The sequence below is a fragment of the Phascolarctos cinereus genome, unplaced genomic scaffold (genome assembly GCF_003287225.1).
Source record: "Phascolarctos cinereus isolate Bilbo 61053 unplaced genomic scaffold, phaCin_HiC Scaffold_8;HRSCAF=390, whole genome shotgun sequence".
Lineage (NCBI taxonomy): Eukaryota > Metazoa > Chordata > Mammalia > Diprotodontia > Phascolarctidae > Phascolarctos > Phascolarctos cinereus.
The window spans coordinates 70,861,791-70,883,651 of NW_027556291.1; the positions used below are offsets into that span (position 1 = coordinate 70,861,791).

The 21,861-nt window shown below is 39.3% G+C and overlaps 1 protein-coding gene across 3 annotated transcripts in view; it reads left to right on the forward strand.

The window, feature by feature from the left end:
• The window catches only part of LOC110201534 (ligand of Numb protein X 2-like), a 110,873-nt gene that overhangs the window by 32,858 nt on the left and 56,154 nt on the right, over positions 1 to 21,861 (forward strand). For 2 of the 3 annotated variants that reach the window (XR_002322512.2, XM_020977264.2), the window contains exon 2: positions 13,443 to 13,487. The exons of the other annotated variant lie outside the window; for it this stretch is intronic. Coding sequence is in view for 1 of the 2 variants with exons in the window: in XM_020977264.2 (XP_020832923.1) it covers positions 13,468 to 13,487 (20 nt within the window). In the remaining variant the exon portion in view is untranslated. The remainder of the gene's footprint in view (positions 1 to 13,442; positions 13,488 to 21,861) is intronic. 3 annotated transcript variants of the gene reach the window in all.

Genomic DNA, 21,861 nt, shown 5'->3' on the forward strand with positions numbered 1-21,861 from the left:
CTTCTTCTTCTTCCTCCTCCTTCTCCTCCTCCTCCTCCTCCTTTTCTTCTTCCTCCTCCTCCTTCTTCTTCTCCTTCTTCTCCTTCTTCTTCTTCTTCTTCTTCTTCTTCTTCTTCTTCTTCTTCTTCTTCTTCTTCTTCTTCTTCTTCTTCTTCTTCTTCTTCTTCTTCTTCTCCTTCTTCTTCTTCTCTTTCTTTCTTTCCCCTACCCCTCCTCAGAAATCTAATTTACTTATGAGCATTGCCTCCCTAATCCACACAACCTTCTAAAAGTCCCTTCCTTATCCTTTCCTCTTGCCCTCCTATTTCTCTGTAAGTTAAGAAAACTTTCATACCCAACTAAATGTGTATGTTACTCTGTCTTTAACCCAGTTACAATGAAAATAAATTTCCCACACTACCCACCCCCTTCCTGCCCTCCACTGTAACAGTTCTTCCATTCATGCCTTGTTTGTATGAGATAATTTGCCCCCTTTTACCTGTCCCTACCCAATTTTGTTTTTTAGGATCATCCCATTATAATCAACTCAACCCCAAGCCTTCTATTTATGATCTTTCAAAATACCCTAGTAATGATAGCATTAAAAGTAACAAATAGCATTTTCCCAAATAAAAAGTAAACAGTTTAATCTTATTAAATCCCTTATAATTAGCCTTTCATATTTACCTTTTTATGTTTTCTTGATTCTTGTAAGTCAAATTTTCCATTCAGTTGTAGTCCTTTCCTCAAAAATACCTCAAAGTCCTTTAGTTCATGAAATATCCATTTTCCCTTTCAAGATTATACTCAGCTTTGCTGTATAGGTGATTCTTGTTTGCAAACCTTTGCTCTTTGGAATATCATATTCCATGCTCTTCAGTCTTTTAATGTAGAAGCTGCTAAATCTTGTGTTATCCTGACTGTAGCTCCACAATATTTAAATTATTTCTTTCTAGTTGCTTGTAACATTTTCTCCTTGACTTGGGCACTTTGAAATCTAGCTATAATGTTCCTGTGAGTTTTCATTTTGGGATCTCTTTCAGGCAATGAGCAGTGGATTTTTTTCAATTTCTATTTTACTCTCTAGTTCTAAAACTTCAGGGCATTTTTCCTTAATAATTTCTTGAAGTATAGTATCTAGACTCTTTTTTTAAAATCATAACTTTCAGGTAGCCCAACAATTTTTATATTGTCTCTCCTCAATCTGTTTTCCAGGTCAGTTGTTTTCCTAGTGAGATAGTTCATGTTCTCTTCTATTTTTTCATTCTTTTGATTTTGTTTTATTTCTTGATGTTATAAATTCATTGGCTTCCCCTTGCCCAATTCTAATTTTTATGGAGTTATTTTCTTTTGTAAGTTTTTGGATCTCTTTTTCCAATTGGTTGATTTTCTTTTCATAATTTTCTACGTCTTTTCCCAATTTTTCCTCAACCTCTCTTATTTGATTTTAAAAGTCCTTTTAAAATTCTTCCAAAAAATGTTTTGGGGCTTGTGACCACTTTGCATTTTTCTTTGAAACTTTACAAGAAGCTATTTTGTCTTCTAAGATTGAACCTTCATCTTCTCTATCACCATAATAGCTCTCTATGGTTGGGTTCTTTCTCTGCTGTTTACTCATTTATTTTTTTAAATGTCCTATTTCTTGGCTGTTAACTTTATGTTAGGGTCAGGCTCTGCTTCCTGGATGTGGGGAATAATGTCTCAAGCTTCAAGTTTTTCATGCTATTGTTTTCTGAGCTTTATCTGGGGGCTTTGACCTCTTGTTCTATGATGCAAGACCAGGTGTGATTCCATGCGCCTCCATCTCAAGTTTTGATCTATAAGTGCCCTCAGGTACTCCATTCCACCCCTGAGTCCTGACCAGGGCCCCCAGCATCACTGCCACCACAAAACACTCTTGTTTTCTGTGGACCCTCAGGTGGCTACAAGCATCAGCTCACCCCTCTGCCCTGGAACCAAAACCAGTGACCTGCTCTCTCTTTTGAGTAGCCATAGCCAGCAAGGCCCTACTCCTCTGCAACTCTACGCACTTACTAAGTGTGCTCACCCTTAGCATAAGCTGGTCAGCAAGCCTGGGCCCTGCATCCATTGCCGGCAGAGGAGGGCCCCCTTTATCTTCTCCTAATCAGGTGCCCAACCCCCCACACTGTCTATGAAGCAAAATCTCCTGAAGTGAAGGCTGCTGCCCAGGATTTGTTGCTTATTGATTGGGGGAGGTATCTACACTTCAATCAGATGGACCACCCCCCTGGTAGGTCTTTCCTAATGTCCTCCTAATTTGTCTTAGGTGGAAAACTGCTTTACCCCAACTTTTAATTATTTCTACTCCTCTGAAGTTTACTTTGGGAGCAGCTAGGTGGCGCAGTGGGTAGAGCACCAGCCCTGAAGTCAGGAGGATCCAAGTTCAAAACCGGCCTCAGACCAAACACTTGACACTTAACTAGCTGTGTGACCCTGGGCAAGTCACTTAACCCCAATTGCCTTAAAAAAAAAAAAGTTTACCTTGAGGAGTTATTTTAAATTATTTGTGAGGGAATTTGGGATCACCAGGCAATTTCCTGCCTTATTCCACCATCTTTCCACAATTCGCTCCACTTTTCCAATCATCTTACACTTTACTCCCTTGCATATATAGAGGAAAGAATGAGTACAGTGTAGACACTGGAGATACACCACTAGCTCAAAGGATTCATGTAGGAGTAAGAGCAGGGGAAATATTAAAAATGTTTTTTCCTAGCATTTTTTTTTTTACCGTTAATTTCTTCTGGACCATTTTGGGTGCAGAAAGGTAGACTAGGTGGCCTCTGGAAGTTAAAGTATGTGGAGAGGACTAGATACTCTGTCATCCAAGGCTCACTTAAAGAGACTGGGCATATTTAATTTGGAATAGAGAAAGCTCTAGAAAGGTCAATGGGTCCAACCAACCTTCAATTGTTGCTGTTGTTGATGATGGTGGTGAACATTATTATTATTGATAATAACATTATTATAATTATATCTAGCATTTCTTTCACCTAGAGTCAAGAAGACTCATTTTCCTAAATCCAGCCTCAGACACTTACTAACTGTGTGACCCTGGGCAAGCCATTTAACCCTGTTTGCCTCAGTTTCCTCATCTGTAAAATGAACTGGAGAAGGAAACAGCAAACCAAAAATGTCTTTTGCCTCTTTTTGTATCCCTAAAGCTTTGCACAGTGCCTAGCATGCAGTAGGGGCTTAGTAAATGTTTATTGATTGATTGGTATTTATGTTGTTTTACTTGGGGAGGCTTTAATAACTGCCTTTTGAAGAGGCAGATTTAAGGGGAATTAAACTTGTTCTGCTTGGTCTCAGAGGCTTAGAAGCAAAAGGAAGGAGTTGTAGGAAGTCAGATTTTGGCTTTGTGTCAGAAAAAAATAAATCCTTGCTAAACCATTAGCAGCTAGGAGGTGCAGTGGATAGAATGTCAGGCCTGGAGTCAGGAAGACTTAAGTTCTACTCTGTCCTCAGACATTTCCTAGCTGTGTGACCCTGGGCAAGTCACTTCACCCTGTTTGCCTCAGTTTCCTCATCTGTAAAATGAGCTGGTGAAGGACATGGCAAACCATTTCAGTATCTCGGCCAAGAAAACCCCAAATGGGGTCCCAAAGAGTCATAAACAACTTAACAACAACAACAAATCATTAGCCCTCTTCCAGAGTGGAATGGGCTGACTCAGGCAGTGGTAGACTCCCCTTCACTGGAGCTTTGCAAACAGTGCCTTGATGAGCACTTGTCCAAGAGATTCCTGTTCAGGTATGGATTGAACTGCCTGCCCTCTGAGAGCCCTTCCCACTCAGAGGGTCTATGAATACATTCTTTGTAAATGTGGGTATGGAAATAATGCTGGGAATAGGCAAGCCTGTTCATCTCATGCCTTTGAAACCAGCTTAAAATAATTCTGGTTGGTAGTGGCCAGTAGAAAGAGTTAGAAGCCCGGTTTGGATTTGAGCCTGCCACTGGCCACCCAGCTGACCTTGGCCAAGGTACTTTCCTTCCCTAGGCCCCATCGTCCCAGGAGGAAAAGGAGGAAGTTGGACAAAATGCTTAGGAATGGTCCCTCTTATTCTAGACCCCAGTATTGAGGCAGCAGGCTGGTCCACTTCAGGGGTTGCTGATTCCCTGCTGTGGGCACTTAATACACCCAAATCCTCTAGCTGTTGGAAACTGAGAGTCACAGGCTACTGGGGCTACCCACCTAACCATCCATCACCCTCTGGCCAACTTTGTAGGGCTGAGACTCCCAACCCCTTCCCCCCAGACTTAGCTTCGGTCTTCCTGTCTTGGGCTCACCAAAGACCCAAACCAGGCGTCTAAGGTGGGGTAGGTGAACATGAAAGAGGCTGCTGAATAGAGGGCTTCCTAGAAACTGGTGTGACTTCAGCCTCTCTTGTTTGCCTTTCATTTTGTTTCAAGAGATGCCCTTTCTTTTTATTGCTAGTAAATACCCCTGCAATTGAACACTCCATTTCCTCAGTATGGAGCACATCCCGGCCCAAAGGGGGGGTATAATCAAAGGCCCTTGATGTCTGGCTTTGATGTTTGCATTTGATTATGACTGTGTGTTTTTCTGAAAATTTGTCATAGCCCAAGCCTCTTATTATTCTCTGAGTTCACCCTGAGGACAGGCATGAAGACAGAATGAGGTAGAGAGAAAAACACTCCTCTGGGAGTCAGGAGTTCCAGCTCAACCACATACTTGCTGTGCAACCTCAGGCAAGTCTCTTTCTCTCCCTGGCCCTCAGCTTGCTCCTCTGTGAAACAAGAGGGATGATCTCTAAGGACCTGCCCTCGCTACCAAACCATGAATATAGCTGAAGAATGGACCAACACCCCTCTCTGTTACTGGCTCTTTCTGTTTCCTTGGACAAGTCCTTTCCCTGTTAAGGTTCCTCCCAACTCTAACATTCTGGGTTCTAGGCTCCTAACCAGCTCTGGCACTCTGTGGCACTCTAAGATTCTCAGAGTTCTGTTCTGTTCCAAGATCCTTCAAGCCCATATGCTCTCTGTTCTCAGATCCTTTGTGGCTCTTATATTCTCTATTCTAAGGCATGTTCCAGCTCTAACATTCTCTGTTCTAAAATTTCCCCCCACCTCTGACATTATATATATTAAAATCCTTCCTATTTCTGATAGTATGTGTCCCAAGATCCCTCCAAGGTCTGCCATTTCATGTTTTAAATTTGTCTCCAGCTCAGAAATTCTCCATTCTAGGGTTCTTTCTAACTCTGAGAGTGTTTTAAGGTCCTCTGACATTTTCAATTTTAAATTCACTCTAAACTCTGACATTCTGCATCTTAAGGTCTCTCACATCTCTGACATTATGTTCTAAAGTCCCTTCTAGGTCTGATATGGCATAGTGATAGAGGAATAGGTTGGAATAAGCAAGGCATGGGTTCAAATCCTGTCACACTTAGCAGCTGTATAGCCCTAGGCAAATCACTTGGATACTTATCTCAAGAAATTATAAATGAAAACTTCTCGGACCTGTTAGGACCAGAAGACAAAGTGAAAATAGAAAGAATTTACCAGTTACCTCTTGAAAGAAACACTATAATGAAAACTCCTGGCAGCATCATAGCCAAAATCTAGAGATTCCAGGTTAGAGAAGCCAAAAAGAAACATTTCAAGTACCAGAGGGCCACAAGACTAGGCAGATGTTAGTATAAAGGAGAAGAGAACCTGGAATACATATTCCAAAAGGTAAATGATAAAGGCATACACCCAGGGTCAACCTATCCAGCAAAACTGAGTATAATGCCACAGGGGAAAAAAATTAACATTTAATAAAACAGAGGATTTCCAAGCATTCCTGATTAAATGACCAGAATTGAGGAGACATTTTGAAATGGAAACAAGAGAATCTGGAGAACAATAGAAAGTCAATGGAAATAGACTGTGAGTATGATTTTTTTTTACATCACATTAGGAGGAGAACAAATGTTCCCTCAGAATCCTGATATCATTGTGAGAGATGATCTCTCAGAAGTGAAGCCTCCTCAAAGGGTCATTAGTTCTTGTTAATGGCTCTGGTATTATTGCTTTTGAGTGGTACATGTGTACCAACACTAAGTGGAGACCCCTCAGAATACAAGACCCCCTCCCCTAGCCTTCTCCCTCCCCTACTCTTAGATAGTGTTAGCAGAAATTCCTGAGCCATAAGAGTATCCTGTCTATCTCATCCTCTAGCTAGTTATATGACCTTGGGTAAAAGGCTGCTGAAACTGTGAGGCCCTGAAAAGAAGAACACACTAACATAATTTTTATACCTCTTTGTTCTCTCTGTTACTGGGGTAGTTTTTACACGAATAGATTGTATACCTGAGGCTCAATCAATGAGCCGATGGGAAGGGGTTAAGGTGGGCTGCTGCATTAGGGTCTATATAATCTTGCCTTAAACAGAGAGCACTCACACTCCCGGGGCAGCTTAGGCAGCACTGGGGTGTACTTTCTTGGGAAAGTCAATAAAGAGATCTCTCCTTTTTGCAAACTTTTGTCAAGACTCTGGTTTTTAACTGAGTAAAACAGTGTAAACAATGTGAGATCTCTCAGATGGACTGAGTGTAGCAATTTCTTAGACTGTTGCAAACTTGAGGTTGGTTACACTAACCTGAATAGGCCTAAATTTCAGGTTCCTAGAAATCACATAACTTGTATTGTTACATCAGCATTAGGTAATGGCTAATTACTAAATAAGGATAAATAGCTAGGATTGGTAGTATTATAACGTGGTTTCTTGTTTGCGTTTTAGATTGTAAGGCTGAAATTCCTGTCCAATGCGAATTCAAAGCCAATGGTGGGTGGGTATCTCTGCGTTAGGGCTATATAACCTTTCTCCTGGCCTTTGTGCCTTGCCTCCCTTTGCTCGGACTGCCGGACAAAGCAGACGCCTGCTTCTCGAGAGAATGTAATACATCTTTCACTTTATACCTAGAAAATCTCTGAGTGTTATTTTTGGGCAGCTATACCACACAGTACTTGGTGCGTTGGCCGGGAAACACGTGACCAAGTGGAAGGACAGAGTCCTGGGCCTCTTGGGTAGGCGTGCCCTGACTTGATTTTAGGCAGCCCATGCTGCTCAGGATTTCTTCCCCTTCCACTAAGTGAAGTGACCGGAAGCGGAAAGACTTGGTGTATAGTGAAAGTAAAAAGAAAGGACTCTGCGGCAAATCTGACCAGTCAGTGTGGACAAAGCAGTCAGGTAACTTGTGTGCACATGACCCAAGGTAAGCACCTAGGGGACCCTTGAGTCAAGTGTGTACTGACTCTGGAAGGGGTGCCCCAGATAGGAAGGTTCTTGGGTGACTGAGAGGTGGAGGCGACTCCCCTGTGATTGGGTGTACAGAACTGGGGAGTTCCATCAATATTGAAGTGGGCGAGGCTCAGTCCAGGCTGCCCTCCACAGAGGTTGAAGTTAAAAGAATACTGGTAAATATTCCCTTGGGAAATAAATTAAGTAATTGGAATGAGTTGCCAAAGTATAAAGGGAAGGATAAGAAGAAAATGATTAAATACTGTTGTTTTGTTTGGGGTAGTAAAGATATTGGGGGTGGCACAATCTGGCCATATTATGGCTGGGCTGAAGACTGGGTGTGCCAGAAATTAAATTCATTTGTGAATTAAAAGGATCGTGTGGACCCAGAGGAAGTGGTATATGCTGGTTTATGGCTTCCCAGGAGCAGGATGTTTTTTGAGTGAAAATAAATCCAAGAAGAAAGAGGATAATAAGGAGGGGGAGGTAGTGTCTCAGGAGGGGTGGGATCCATTGTCATCTCTTCCGCCCCCCCCCCCATGCAATACCACCTCAGGGGCTGGCGGTTCAGGCTTCCCAAGAAAGAGAGGGAGAGAGAGAAAAATACTTTATTATTTAGGTTATATGATTGGTAAAAAGCAAATTGAGGAGGATACTCGAAGTGTCAGGTCAGAATTAGAAAGATGTTAGATATGTGCAGTTTTAAAGGGACTTTAATCAAAGTCCATCAGAGGGATAATTAGGTAGAAGAAAGGCAGAAAGTTTAAGCATGTAAGAGAGAGGAGTATGTGTAGGAAGCTTAAGGAAGGTATAATTTATTTGCACAGTGTGAATAGAGGTTTTGAAAGTAAAAAGGTTTGGAAACTCTTGAAGAGTTGTTGGAAAATATTCTCTTCCTAAGGTGGATGGAAGACAGAGAGATAAGGAGGAAAGGAGGGTGCTCAGATCAAAGGGAGGCAGGAAAAATAAGTGTTTAGCCATTCTCTGCCTTACATAAAAGAGAAAAGTTTTTGTGTACCAGAACAGGAACAAAAGGTAATTTATGGTCAGCCAGAGGCTGTGCTGAATGAAATGTGATGTTCAGAATTTATTACATTGTTTGGTATTAAGATAAATTGGGAAAATGTAAGAATCTGTAAATTGGTAAACTTTTGTATTATTATGTCAAGTGGCTTTTCATAATTTGAATGTTATTAAAATAAATTGAAAGAAACTAAATATATATATATATATATATATATATATATATATATATATGTGTGTATATATTGGAAAAATAATAAAAATTGTGTGAGACAAGTGAACTGTTTAGAATGCATAGTAAACTTGTAAAAGCCGTTTGGCAAGAGAGAGAGGGAGGGAGAGCCCTATTCAATATCTCCCTTCAGAAATTCAAAAAGAAAGCTGTGTAGTAACCAATTAATTATTAAGCTCCAGAGGTGTCTACCTGGAGGGAAAGCAAAAAGAAATAGTTAGAATACTGGCCTAGTACATTTTAAGCTGACCTGAGATGTTACAATAGGTGATTCCAAACTGTTTGTAAAACTTTTGCAAGAAAATGTGGACATGAATGGGGAACTGAAATATTGAAGAAATATATAAAGGGTCAAGGGTATTGAATTTAGAAAGGTATATTTGTATAATTTTAAGAGTACATATTGTTATTTAGCATTAAGAAATTTATTAACTATGCGGCCCCAAGAAAGTTTTATTTACTTTAGTTTGTATTTCTAAAATTTTCCTTTATTGTATAATTTGGTAAGCAACTGTATCATCTGTGTTGTCAGAAAAGCAATTTTTTAAAAATATAATCAAAATGTTGTTAGGCTCTTTCTTAAGGCTAACAACTGGGTTTGTTGGGGGATGGGTAGTATAAGCCAGGCTCTTAAGGCAGGGATTAGTGGTCGGGGAAGTCTAGGCCTTGAAGAACCTTGATTAGGAGTGGCCCCAGGAGACTGCTGGACCTGGTAAAGGGGTCTAGAAAGAAAGATTTTTTATTGGGTCTGTTTTAAGTTTTTAATATACTGCTTACATATTTCTGAATTTTCTTATGTGATGTAATCCAGTAAGCAATTGTATTAGTTATGTTGCTGGAAGGGCAATTTCTTTTATAATCTGGAATGTTAAATTAATTGTGAAATCAGAGAAAAGAGAAAAAGGAATGAATTTGGCTGTTGGGACATTCTATAAGATCCTGTTTTGTAACATTTCCTTTTAAGTATTGTAATTTAAGAAAGCATAAAATTTCCAAATTTTGTTTTTATTTTAAAGGGAATTTTTAGTTAAAATTGTTTTGCTATCTTTTATGAAATTTGTGAAATTATTAAATAAGTTATTTGGGGTTACTGTTTTCATGCTAAAACCTAAAAGGGTTTAATTAATTACTGTATGTGGAAAGAAGGGGATAGTGTACAGCCTTATTGCGTTGGTTCTTCCCATTCAAGGGCACCAGTATCAGCCCTCTCTGAGGGCCGTGTCAGTTCTAACTTATTTTGTAAACTTGCCAAGGTCCCTGGAAACCATGAGAAAAGAACTTGTTAGGATTATGCAGTTCTTAGACAATGAACTTAGCTTGCTGAGAACTTGCAAGTGTACAGAAATGTTTTCTAATGATTGGCTTTTACACCAGGACAAGTTTAAATTTGAGAAGGAAAGATGTTAAGTGAAATCTCTTATGTATGTGAGTCCTGGTAAATCTTTATTGCTTATTGCAACTCTATGAGAGCAAAATTAACTGTATCTGGCTTTAAGCTGTGATTAGTGAGACTTGCTGTTTGAGGTAAAAGGCTCTTGGGACTATAACTAATTTTGTTTTGAGTTTGAATTTGGATATAGTTGTCTGCATTAAAATCAGTACCTGAGAGAGATGCCAGTGAATGTGATTCTGTGCTGGTAACACGTGGAGGTAAATGTGACTCATTTGGGAAAAAACCAAGGGAACAATCTTAGCCTCGATCTAGGATGGGATCCTCCTGGCTCAGTTTCCCCATTGTGTTCCTTTGGAAAGGAGTGTTTCCCACCTGACTATTCCTGAGTCTGGCTATGAGGAGAAAGAGATACTGCATGATTGAAGAACTGCGACTCTATCTGAATTTAAACAAAGTGAAGGATATTTTATCTTGTTATATTTGATACATCACATGTCCCTGCTCTTTTTCCTTCTATAGTAAGTTTCTATGATTAGAGCAAGTAGTCAGTATGAGATATGAGCTCTTTTGTGTTATCTTACTGGGAAATCTAATGATATTTTTATCTAGAACTAGAACCTGTGCAGAAATTTATGCAAACTGCTCAAGACTCACCTTAAGATGTTTCGTTTGCTTGAAAGAATTCTAAGAGCAGTAGTATTTTTCATGTAATCAGTCTCTTACTGTTACCAATGTGAGATTCTATTATAACACCTTTTGACCAAGGAACTTTGTGATATATAGGGATTCTGTGATAACTAGGAATTTAGTTTCTTGATAATACTCTATAATTTGTGTTATTTAAGGACTTTTGCACCAATTTAGTAAGATTTTATGAACAAGAGTGGAAATGCATGCAAGCTATTTAGGGCTCACTTTGGAGATGTTCCTTAGGCAATGTGAGATTATAGTATACCTTAAACTGATTGTTGAACTGCTGGTTCTAATGACTGACTGTTTCCGAGTCTAACTCCAGGTGTAAATATCGAGGAAGGTTGTCTGAGCCAATGATCCATGATGCCAGTAGCCCTGTGAGGGGCAAGTATGAACTGCAGGTATGATTTCATGGGAAGGTTGAGAGGGCAACTGTTCTGCATGTGCTGAGGTGGGACCCTCTTGACTTGATTCCTTAACTGAAACCTGGCAGGCTTTAAGTCTGGCTCAATGCAGTTTGCAGTTTGACATAACACTCTGCCTGGAGTTGACAGGAAGTTGGGGGAAATATTGTTCCCTTATTCTAATCTCTTAGTGGCAAGTTTCTATAATCAGAAGATTTTGTAAGTACAGTAACAAATTTACTAAAATAATTGATTATGGAACATCTTAGATTACTATAGAACTGGGACTAGTGTTCCTGTGTGTGTTCCCATATGAGTTAGGGTCCTTTAATTCTTGGTAATGGTATGGAGACAATTAGGTCAGGGGCTTGTGAGAAGGTTATTTTGTTGTTTGGTTAATATGATACTTGTCTAAAGTTTTGTTACAATTAATAATGTCAAAAGAAGAATGGCTTGTGGTTTATTTTGTAAATGCCATCAAAGAACATGGCATGACTAAAAGTTTAAGATTTGAAATATATATATATATACTGTGTTAAAATTGATTATTTAATATATTTATGTATGTACTGGAGCCTGTTATTAACCCCTTAGTGAAATCTCATCCTCCTGGTGAGGAAATTAATAATGGATTAATGTAAAGTATAAGACACTGGGTTCTGAGGTGAAATTTCTTAAACATGACAATTGACCATGGTTCCAATTTTGAGTTTGTAAAATGATCAGGGTTATAAGGATTAGAAATAGTAATTTAAAATTGTGCTAAGGTCACCTTTGCAGGAGAATGGACAGAAATCTGGTTCCTACAAGAAGACAAGAATATGCTGAGATGCTGTGCTGGAGATGGCTGGAACAAATACTAAGGACCAGAGGACTTCATTGACTATATTCCCTGCCGGACAACTGTATAGGAAAAGACTTTTTGAATCTTAAAGGGACAATTGCATTATTGTTTTCTTTTGGGTCTCTGTATCTGCATTTATAAAGGGACTGCCCCTTTGATTTGTCAATGTGTAGATCAATCCTTCCCGTATTTACTTAAAGGGGTGATGGTTAGAGAGAGAAGAAGAAGAGCTGAGAAGAATTTGAATATAGATTTAATAGAATACTAAGGCTAGGTGTTTGAATTGCTATCTTTGTGTCCCTCCTGGGGGCAATGTATTTAGAGTTTTTTTAAAAAAAATTAATAATAATAATGATTGTTATAAAAAATTATTATGTGATTGTAAAATGCTTAATACAATGGCATATGTTAAAATGTGGGATTATTATTATTTAATGTAATTGTTAAAGGTACCAAGAGTGCCAAGTGTTAAAGTTACCATAAGAATGATAATTTCTATATGTGATAATATGGAAATGCAATTGATGTTATCTGAAGTTTATTGTTAGTATTACAAAAGTTATTACTGTTTCTAAATTGTATTGTATTTCTAAAGCTGTTAGATTGGAAAATTTGAGGGGAATTATTATCCTACTCTCAGTGCGTCTCCCCTGTATGCAGGACTCCCTATCCCACCTGGTTAAGATAGAAGGAAAAGGAGAAATGAAGCTGATGATTCTGAAGAGTCAGAGTTGAGTGCCAGTCTGAGACCCCCCTGATGGTTATTAAGGTTTAATGGATGTGAGAAGGCTTCAAATTGTAAGAAAAGAGAGGGGGAATTGTGAGAGATGATCTCTCAGAAGTGAAGCCTCCTCAAAGGGTCATTAGTTTTTGTTAATGGTTCTGGTATTGTTGCTTTTGGGTGGTGCATGTGTACCAACACTAAGTGGAGACCCCTCAGAATACAAGACCCCCTCCCCTAGCCTTCTCCCTCCCCTCACCTTAGATAGTGTTAGCAGAAATTCCTGAGCCATAAGAGTATCCTGTCTATCTCATCCTCTAGCTAGTTATATGACCTTGGGTAAAAGGCTGCTGAAACTGTGAGGCCCTGAAAAGGGGAACATGCTAGCATAATTTCTATACCTCTTTGTTCTCTCTGTTACTGGGGTAGTTTTTACACGAATAGATTGTATACCTGAGGCTCAATCAATGAGCCGATGGGAAGGGGTTAAGGTGGGCTGCTGCATTAGGGTCTATATAATCTTGCCTTAAACAGAGAGCACTCACACTCCCGGGGCAGCTTAGGCAGCACTGGGGTGTACTTTCTTGGGAAAGTCAATAAAGAGATCTCTCCTTTTTGCAAACTTTTGTCAAGACTCTGGTTTTTAACTGAGTAAAACAGTGTAAACAATGTGAGATCTCTCAGATGGACTGAGTGTAGCAATTTCTTAGACTGTTGCAAACTTGAGGTTGGTTACACTAACCTGAATAGGCCTAAATTTCAGGTTCCTAGAAATCACATGACTTGTATTGTTGCATCAGCATTAGGTAATGGCTAATTACTAAATAAGAATAAATAGCTAGGATTGGTAGTATTATAACTTGGTTTCTTGTTTGCGTTTTAGATTGTAAGGCTGAAATTCCTGTCCAATGCGAATTCAAAGCCAGTGGTGAGTAGGTATCTCTGTGTTAGGGCTATATAACCTTTCTCCTGGCCTTTGTGCCTTGCCTTGCCTCCCTTTGCTCGGACTGCTGGACGAAGCAGATGCCCGCTTCTCGCGAGAACGTAATAAATCTTTCACTTTATACCTAGAAAATCTCTGAGTGTTATTTTTGGGCAGCTGTACCACACATCATCAAGGGTCAAAGAGAAAGCTAAGAGGGACAAAGGACCTGCAGGTGGTTTTGTTCTGTTTTTATGGTCTTAGGAAAAGAGAGAAATGGAAGAAATATGAGACTATACTGGGGAGGAAAAGAAGTAGAAGGAGAGGGAACTCTGTTTCATACTATAGGGGTGCATGAAATGAAAAGTATTCATATATGGATGAAGGTCAGGAATGGGCATCCCATGAACCTCACTTCCATCTAAACAGCTCCAGAGAGGTTCAGTGATGTGTCCAAGGCTCTACAAGCAGCAAGCAGAAGTTGGTATTTGAACCCTGATCCTCTGGTCCCACATAGCCTCTGTCTTTCTCTGTTCTAGAATTGGAACCCACCCAGATGAGTAGAAGCGATTAGATTTTCTAGGTCTTTCAGGCATTATCTTCTCTTCTGACTCAGTTTCAAACATATGACCAACATAAATGATCTTTTTGATCTCTGTTGCCTTGGCTAATCTGGTGTCCAAAGAAATTAAGAGACAAAACTTCTGGGGGCACCTTTTCAGCCTGCATGCTCCACAGTTATCAAGCAAGTCAGGAGTATTTTGCCCATGGACACATTTGTAACAAACTTTTCAGTAGTTCTGTATTTTAAAAGAAAAAAATAAAGACAACAGAATAACTCTCCACTTAGAGTCGTGCTTTCACTCCCCAGCTCAACACCATGTAAACAAACTCTCCAACAGAGGATGGTCTCTTTACAAGTTGACTTATGACTTACTTTTGATGATGTCAAAGAAGTAGAACAGTTGTGATTATGGAGCTCTTTGAGCTCCAACCCCTCAACCCCTCCCAAATGCCACCATGCAGAAATCAGTGACCTATAAATGCTAATATCCTTGACCAACTTTTGAGTAGGATAAGTATGGCCTTTACAATATTAATTACACTGAAAATTTGTTTTTCTCTGTTAAATAAGGTTAATTTAATTACTGTCACTGTTTCAATTATCTGTAATCTTTCTGGACTGGCTCTTCCTTTCAACAGTGAGATCTCGAGGCGAGATGCCCTCCTATAAATCCCCCATGCTGAATCCATCTTACATGCTGGAGACTTTCCTGGGGATCTTTTTAATATTTCCTAGGTACCAGGGTATTATTAGTCAGTATCAATTTATTCACCAAAACAACCAGAATATTACTCTCCTCATTTTTCTGGAAAGATGGCGTAAGAGTTTTATAGCAGACCTGAGGCCTCTCTGTTTCTTCATCAGTAAAATGAGGGGACTGGATTAGATAACCTCTAGGTCCTTACCTCTCTAAATCCTTTGAGAAAGAGTTCTCTGTTTTAGTGCTAAGAAATATTAGAGCCAGGAAAAACTCTTTGGAAATCTCTGGCATCAGTCACTGGAGCCTGATTTGAAGGTTCCAGACTGTTTTGCCCATAGGCCACAAATGTCTGAATTTTGTGGGCCCAGATGGTCAAAGTCACCAATTGTCATATATTAATAACTGCACCAGTGCCCTCCCACATCCAGTAGTTTGTCTAGATATGATCATTTAGCTGAATAACCCATAAGGCATTCTACTTTCTGTTCAACTAACATCAGTGACTTGGCTAATGTCAGAACAAGAAGGAAGGAATGAAGGAAAGAAGAGAGGGAGGAAGGAAGGAAGGAAGGAAGGAAGGAAGGAAGGAAGGAAGGAAGGAAGGAAGGAAGGAAGGGAAAGAAGGAAGGAAGAAAGGAAAGGAAGGAGGAAGAAAGGAAGGAGGGAAGGAAGAAAAGAAAGGAAGGAAGGGAAGGGAAGGAAGAAAGAAAGAAAGAAAGAAAGAAAGAAAGAAAGAAAGAAAGAAAGAAAGAAAGAAAGGAAGGAAGGAAGGAAGGAAGGAGGAAGGAAGGAAGAAAGAAAGGAAAGAAAGGGAGGAAGGAGGAAGGAAGAAAGAGAAGGAGGGAGGTAAGGAAAGAAAGGAAGGAAAGAATGAAGGATTAGTGAAGGACCTACTATGTGCCAGGCACTGTACTAAGAACTTTTCAAATATTGTCTCATCTGATCTTCACAATAACCCTGGAGGTAGATGCTATTATCATTCCCATTTTACAGTTGAGGAAACTGAGGCACACAGAGATTAGGGGACTTGCCCAGGCTTACATCAGGCTAGTAAGTATCTGGGGCCCCATTTTTGCAAAGAAAGAAAAGAGGGTCATTGAAGCATCTTTGCTTCAGATTGTCCTGACTCCAGTGATCTACTGGCTGCTTTAGAACATAGAATGTCAAAGCTAGAAGTGGCTTTAGAGGCCCCCAAGTCCAACTGAGTCATCTTAAACCTGAGCAAGCTTTCTGCAGTTAGAATAAACTTGACTCTCTTCTCTGTGCCCAATTTCCACTTACTCCTTAACTTTTGTGACTGAGGGACTTCATCCCCTACAGATGGAGTTTGTGTGTGTGTATGTGTGTGTGTGTGTGTGTGTGTGTGTGTGTATTTGTGCACATACCTTTATGACACTCAGAAGTCCCAGGATTAATAGGATCATAAATTTAAAGCTGGAGGGAATCTTAGAGGCCATCTAGTCTAGCCACCCTCTCTTATTTTACAGATGGGGAAACTGAGGCCAAGGGTGGCTAAAATGCTTCTCAAGGTCACGAACAGCAATTGCTAAGACTAGGAATGAGACAAGGGCTGGCATTTGAGCCAAGGCTGTTGAATCATAGATGAAAAGCTCAGAGGGTCCTCGGAGCTGGTGGAACTTGTCTGACCTCTTCATTTTTGTTTTCCTACTCTGAACTCAACAAACATCAAATAAAATGGACATTTCTATATACACAGTAAAACAGAAAAATAAGACAATATGAAACTGTGATGATCTGTTATGTACAGCTTTTCTTTTAATGATAATGAATTTGAATATACTCAATTCTACATGTAATTTCCAAAGCTGAGCTACTTATCTGTAGTTCTTTCTGGTCTTCTTTCTATTTTCTTCTGCGCATTTTTTTTAAAAGATGCTTCAATGACCCTCTTTTCTTTCTTTTTTAAAAATTTGCCTCCCTATACCCTCTCTCCCTCCTACTACCACTCCCCATTAAGGAAAAAAAAGAAAAAGAGAAAAATAAAGCTCTTGTTACTGATATGCATAATCAAGCAAAAGAAATTACTACATTAGTCATATCTGAAAGCGTATGTCTCGTTCTACATCTTGAGTCCATCTTTTCTCTCAGTAGATAGGTAGCATGTTTCCTTATTGGGCCCCTGGAATCATGGTTGATTACTACATTAATCAGAAATCTTCAATCTTTCAAAGTTGTTTTGTCTTTATAATGTTGTTATTTTTGTATAAATTGTTCTCCTGGTTCTGCATCAGTTCATGAAAGTCTTCCTGGGTTTCTTTGAAACCATCCATTTTATCACTTCCTATGACTCAGTATTCCATTATGTTCATATACCTTAATATGTTTAGCCAATCCCTAGATTTATTGGCATTCTCTTAGTTTCTGTTTCTTTGTGATAACCAAAATATGATTGTTTTTGTAAACATGGGTCCCCCTTTTCTTCTTTTTTTGGTATCTTTGGTGTATAGGTGTAGTAGTAGTGTCGCTGGGTCAAAGGGCATGCACAGAATAGTAACTTTGGGAGCATAGTTCTAGGTTGCTTTCCAGAATGGCTGGAGCAATTCACAGCTTCACCAACAGTGCATTAATATACCTGTTCTCCTGCAGCCCCTCCAACATTTCTCATTTTGTTTTTTTCGTCATCCTTGCCAATGTGATGGGAGTGAGGAGGATCCTCAGAGTTGCCTTAATTTCCCTAATTAATAGTATTTTTCTTATGTTCTTTTAGAGTACTTTTTTGATATGGCTATTGATAGCTTGGATTTCTTCCTTTGAAACCTGCCTGTTCATATCCTTTGACCAACGGTATTTCAGGGAATGACTCTCATTCTTATACATTTGAATAAGTGCTTTATATATCTTATAAAGTAATCTTTTGGTACTTTAACTGATATGACACTGAATAAGTAAATTAATTTAGGAAGCATTATCATTTTAGAGTAATTAATACTTCTTCAATTATTTACATCTCTGTTTATGTAAAAAAAATATTTAGGGCTTGGGAAATAATTAGTGAAAATGCTTGGAGTTTGGAGATGGAGTGTCTTGATAAGGAACAGCAAGGCCAGTGTCACTGTATTGCAGAGTATTTGGAGGGGGGAAGGAGATGCAGGTATAAGAAGAATGTAAAGCTAAAAGAGGCCTTTCTTCCATCCTGGGGTGGGTAATCTGCAGCCTCAAAGCAACATGTGGCCCTCTAGGCTCTCAAGTGCAGCTTTTTGACTGAGCCTCAGGCTCCCCACCCCTGTCAGGCCATACTGTCTCCCAAATGAAGACATGTAGCTTGTCTGTAACCTATAGTCTTAGAAAGCGCAGGTTTTCTGGAGTTCTAATAGGATAAATGACTTACCCGTGGTCACAGATTTAGTGAAGTGTTAGAACCAGGACCTAATTCCAGGTCTCCAGGTCCATCCACTATGCCACATTGTCTTCAAATGTCCCAACTGGCTCTACTCCTTCCTGCTTGATCCTTCAGCCTCCCTGAGCTTCAGAGAGGTTCACCATTAAATTCAGTTCCTTTATTAAACACTCACTATCTATGAGGCTGTGTGCTCTATCTTGGTGACACAAAGATAAGTTAAGACACAGGCCCTACCCTCAAGGATTGTCCATTCGATGTCCTAAGGACCCTTGTAGGTCCAACATTCTATAGTTCAATGATTCTACCACCTTCCAGAGAGTTATAAAAATACTAAGTTACAAAGCCCAGGGACTCACTAGTCTAGTCAATGTGATTATCATGTACTTAGGAATTGATTCTTGGAGGCCTGGGCCTAGAGTCCATATGAATTTACTATCTTCCTTCCTGGCAAAGGAAGTTGACATTCAACTCTCCCCCAGCTTTGGCACCATGACATCGTTTCTTTTTACATCCATGGGAATGTCAGGCTCTTGAGGGTAGGAACTATCTCAGTTTTGTTTTTGTTTTTGTTTCTTTAATTTTTTGGAGGCCATCAGAGTTAAGTGACTTGCCCAGAGTCACAGAGCTAGTAAGTGTCTGAGGCTAGATTTGAACTCAGGTCTCAGTTTTGTTTTTCAATTCCCAGTGCTTAGATAGTACCTGTCACATTAACATAGGCATAGGGACTGAGTCTGTCATTTCAGAGATCTAGGAAACTCCTGGATGAAGAAAGTCCCTCTATCAATGCAAACATGCACCTTTTATGAACCTTGTAAGCATAGAAAGTTGGCAGGAACACTAACATACCTGCTTGAGGTAAGACTGCCTCTCGTGTTTGGCCTGTAGTAAGTATTTAACAAATTCTAGTGGATGGATTGGTTTATTAATTCTTCCCAAGAATCCTAATACTTTTGCCTACTAAATTCAAGTCTGATGCTTGTCATTTGCTCACTGGTTGACCCTAGGCAAGTCACATTACTCTCTGGACTTCAGTTTCCTTATCTCTGAAGGGAAAAATGACAAGATGGTAGACATCCAAAGACTCTCATCCAAGATAGGGGAAATGGCACGGTGGCCAGGCCATATGCTGATTGGTTAAGGATCTGCATTGTTTAACCTGGACCAGAAAAAGATTGGGGGAGAGGGTGACATAATCTCTATTCCAATATTTGAGCAATGATCATGACCAACAGGAGGTAGACTTGATCAAAACTAGGAGCAGTGGGTGAAAGTTGCAATGAGGCCGATTTCCTGGCCATTACTGCTGACCCAAAGGGGAATGAGCCACTTTGGGAAGGTCCCTGCCTAGGAAGGGCCTACTCAAGGGAGGTCTTCAGGCCCAGGCACCATTTGTCCAGGGAACTGTAGAGGGCATACAATGTGATATGGATGAGGCTAGTTGGCCTTTCAGAGGACCCTTGGGGCTCGGAAATGTTATGATTACAAAGCACTGCATTGTTGACAAGTTTGGTGTGGCTTGATGGAATGCAGAACCCCCTAGCCAGTGCTTAAGAAGAGAAACCAGGGTTTCCAGACATGACAACCCCTGCCTAAGTAAGGCATATATATCATTTCCCATCTTTGCCTCCCCATTTCCTAAGGGGATTTGGGGATGCCCCTGCTTGAGAAGGTTGTCATCACATGGATAACAAAGAAAGAAGAATGGATGGGCCAGGTGCATGGGCAACCACTCAATATTCAGTAAATGTAGGCCTGAATGGTTCAGAACATCTGCTCTCTGGCTGAATTACTTGGTGCAAATAGTTCCCATGTCCCAACATGCCAGCTTGCTAGACTTTTCCCAGATTCATCCTTTCTGATAAATATCAACTGGGTGTTCATCCCTGCGGAATGAGGTGATTTTCCAAAGTTTGAAGCTATTTTCCACACATGTTATTAGATAATCTCTAGGTTCAGAAGTCCCTCTTAGCTCTAATATTCTGTGCTTTTAGGTGTATCCCGTTTCTGACATTCTCTGTTCTGAGGCCCCTTTTCAGCTCTGACACCCACTGTTCTAAGTTGTGTTCCAGCAATTGGGTCAATGAGTTTAACTCAATCTATCAATTGATCAACAATTATTAAGGCTCTCCTATGTGATAGACATAGTGCCAGGCCATAAGGATAAAAAAAAAATCAAAGTTTGCTTTCTTATCAGGGTACATATATAAGCATAAACAAAATACGAGATACTTCAAAAGTCTTAGTATGGATCTGTACTTTTGGGGCACCTGTATATAGAAAATAAATATAGAGTAATTTGAAGGGGCAGTCTGGGAGAGGAAGGACTAGTAGTTGGGGTGGGGACATTAGGAACGGCTTCATGTAGGAGAAGGTATGTGACCTGAGCTGATTCTTTTTCTTTTACATTTAATTTTTCTTTTATTTTTTTTCAATGACATATCAACAAAAATTTTAATTTTCATGTTTTATAAATTTTGAGTCTCAAATTCTTTCCTTTCCTCCCTCCTCTCCTCCCTGCTTGAGAAGGCAAGCAATTTTATATAGATTATACTTGTGCAGTCATACAAAACATATTTCCATATTAGCCATGTTACAAAAGAAAATGTAGACCAAAAAAAAAAAACAAAGAATAATAAAGAAAGTTTTAAAAAAGTATGCTTCAATCTGCATTCAGACACCATCAGTTCTTTCTCTGGAGGGGGATAGCATTTTTTATACTAAGTCCTTTGGAATTATCTTGGATCATTGTATTGCTAAGAAGAGATAAATCATACAATGTTGCTGTTACTGTATACAATGTTCTGCTCACTTCACTTTCCATCAGTTCATATAAATGTTCCAAGGTTTTTCTGATACCATCCCCCTTGTCATTTTTTATAGCACAATAGTATTCCATCACAATCACATACCACAACTTCCACAACCATTCCTCATTTGACGAGCATCTCCTCAATTTCCATTTCTTTGCCACCACAAAAAGAGTTGCTATAACACCACTAATGTGAAAATATGTTTAATAGGAATGTATATGTATAACCTATATCAGATTGTGTGCCATCTTGGGGAGGGTGGTGGGGAGGAAGGGGGAGAAAATTTTAAACTCAAAAGCATATGGAAGTGATTGTTGATAAATCAAAATAAATTAATTAAAAACAAAAAAAAAACATATTGCAACAGAATGAATGCAGAAGCAGATATGAGAGTCTACCTGTCATCTAGTAATCCAAACATTAAAGAGATGTGTCCAACATATGTAAAACAATGCCACTCCTCTCATTAATGTTTTTTTAAAAGTTATTTTTTATTTAAAATATCAAAATGTAGTGGGTGTATTATGATGATTTTAAATGAACTAATAAATAATAGTTTAAAATTTTTTTTAAAAGAGTTGCTATAAATATTTTTTGTACAAACAGGTACTTTTCCCTTTTTCTTGATCTCTTTGGCATATAGAATTAGTAATGGTATTGCTGGGTCAAAGGTTATCTATACACACAGTTTTATAACTTTTTTAGACATAGCTCCAAATTGCTCTCCAGAGTGGATGGATAATTTCCCAACTCCACTAACACTGCATTAATGTTGCAATTTTCCCATATCCCCTCCAACATTAGTCATTTTCCTTTTTTGTCATTTTAGCCCATCTGATAGGTATGAGGTAGTACCTCAGAGTTGTTTTAATTACTTTTCTTCAATCAATAGTGATTTGGAGCATTTTTTAATGTGACTATAGATAGCTTTAATTTCTTTATCT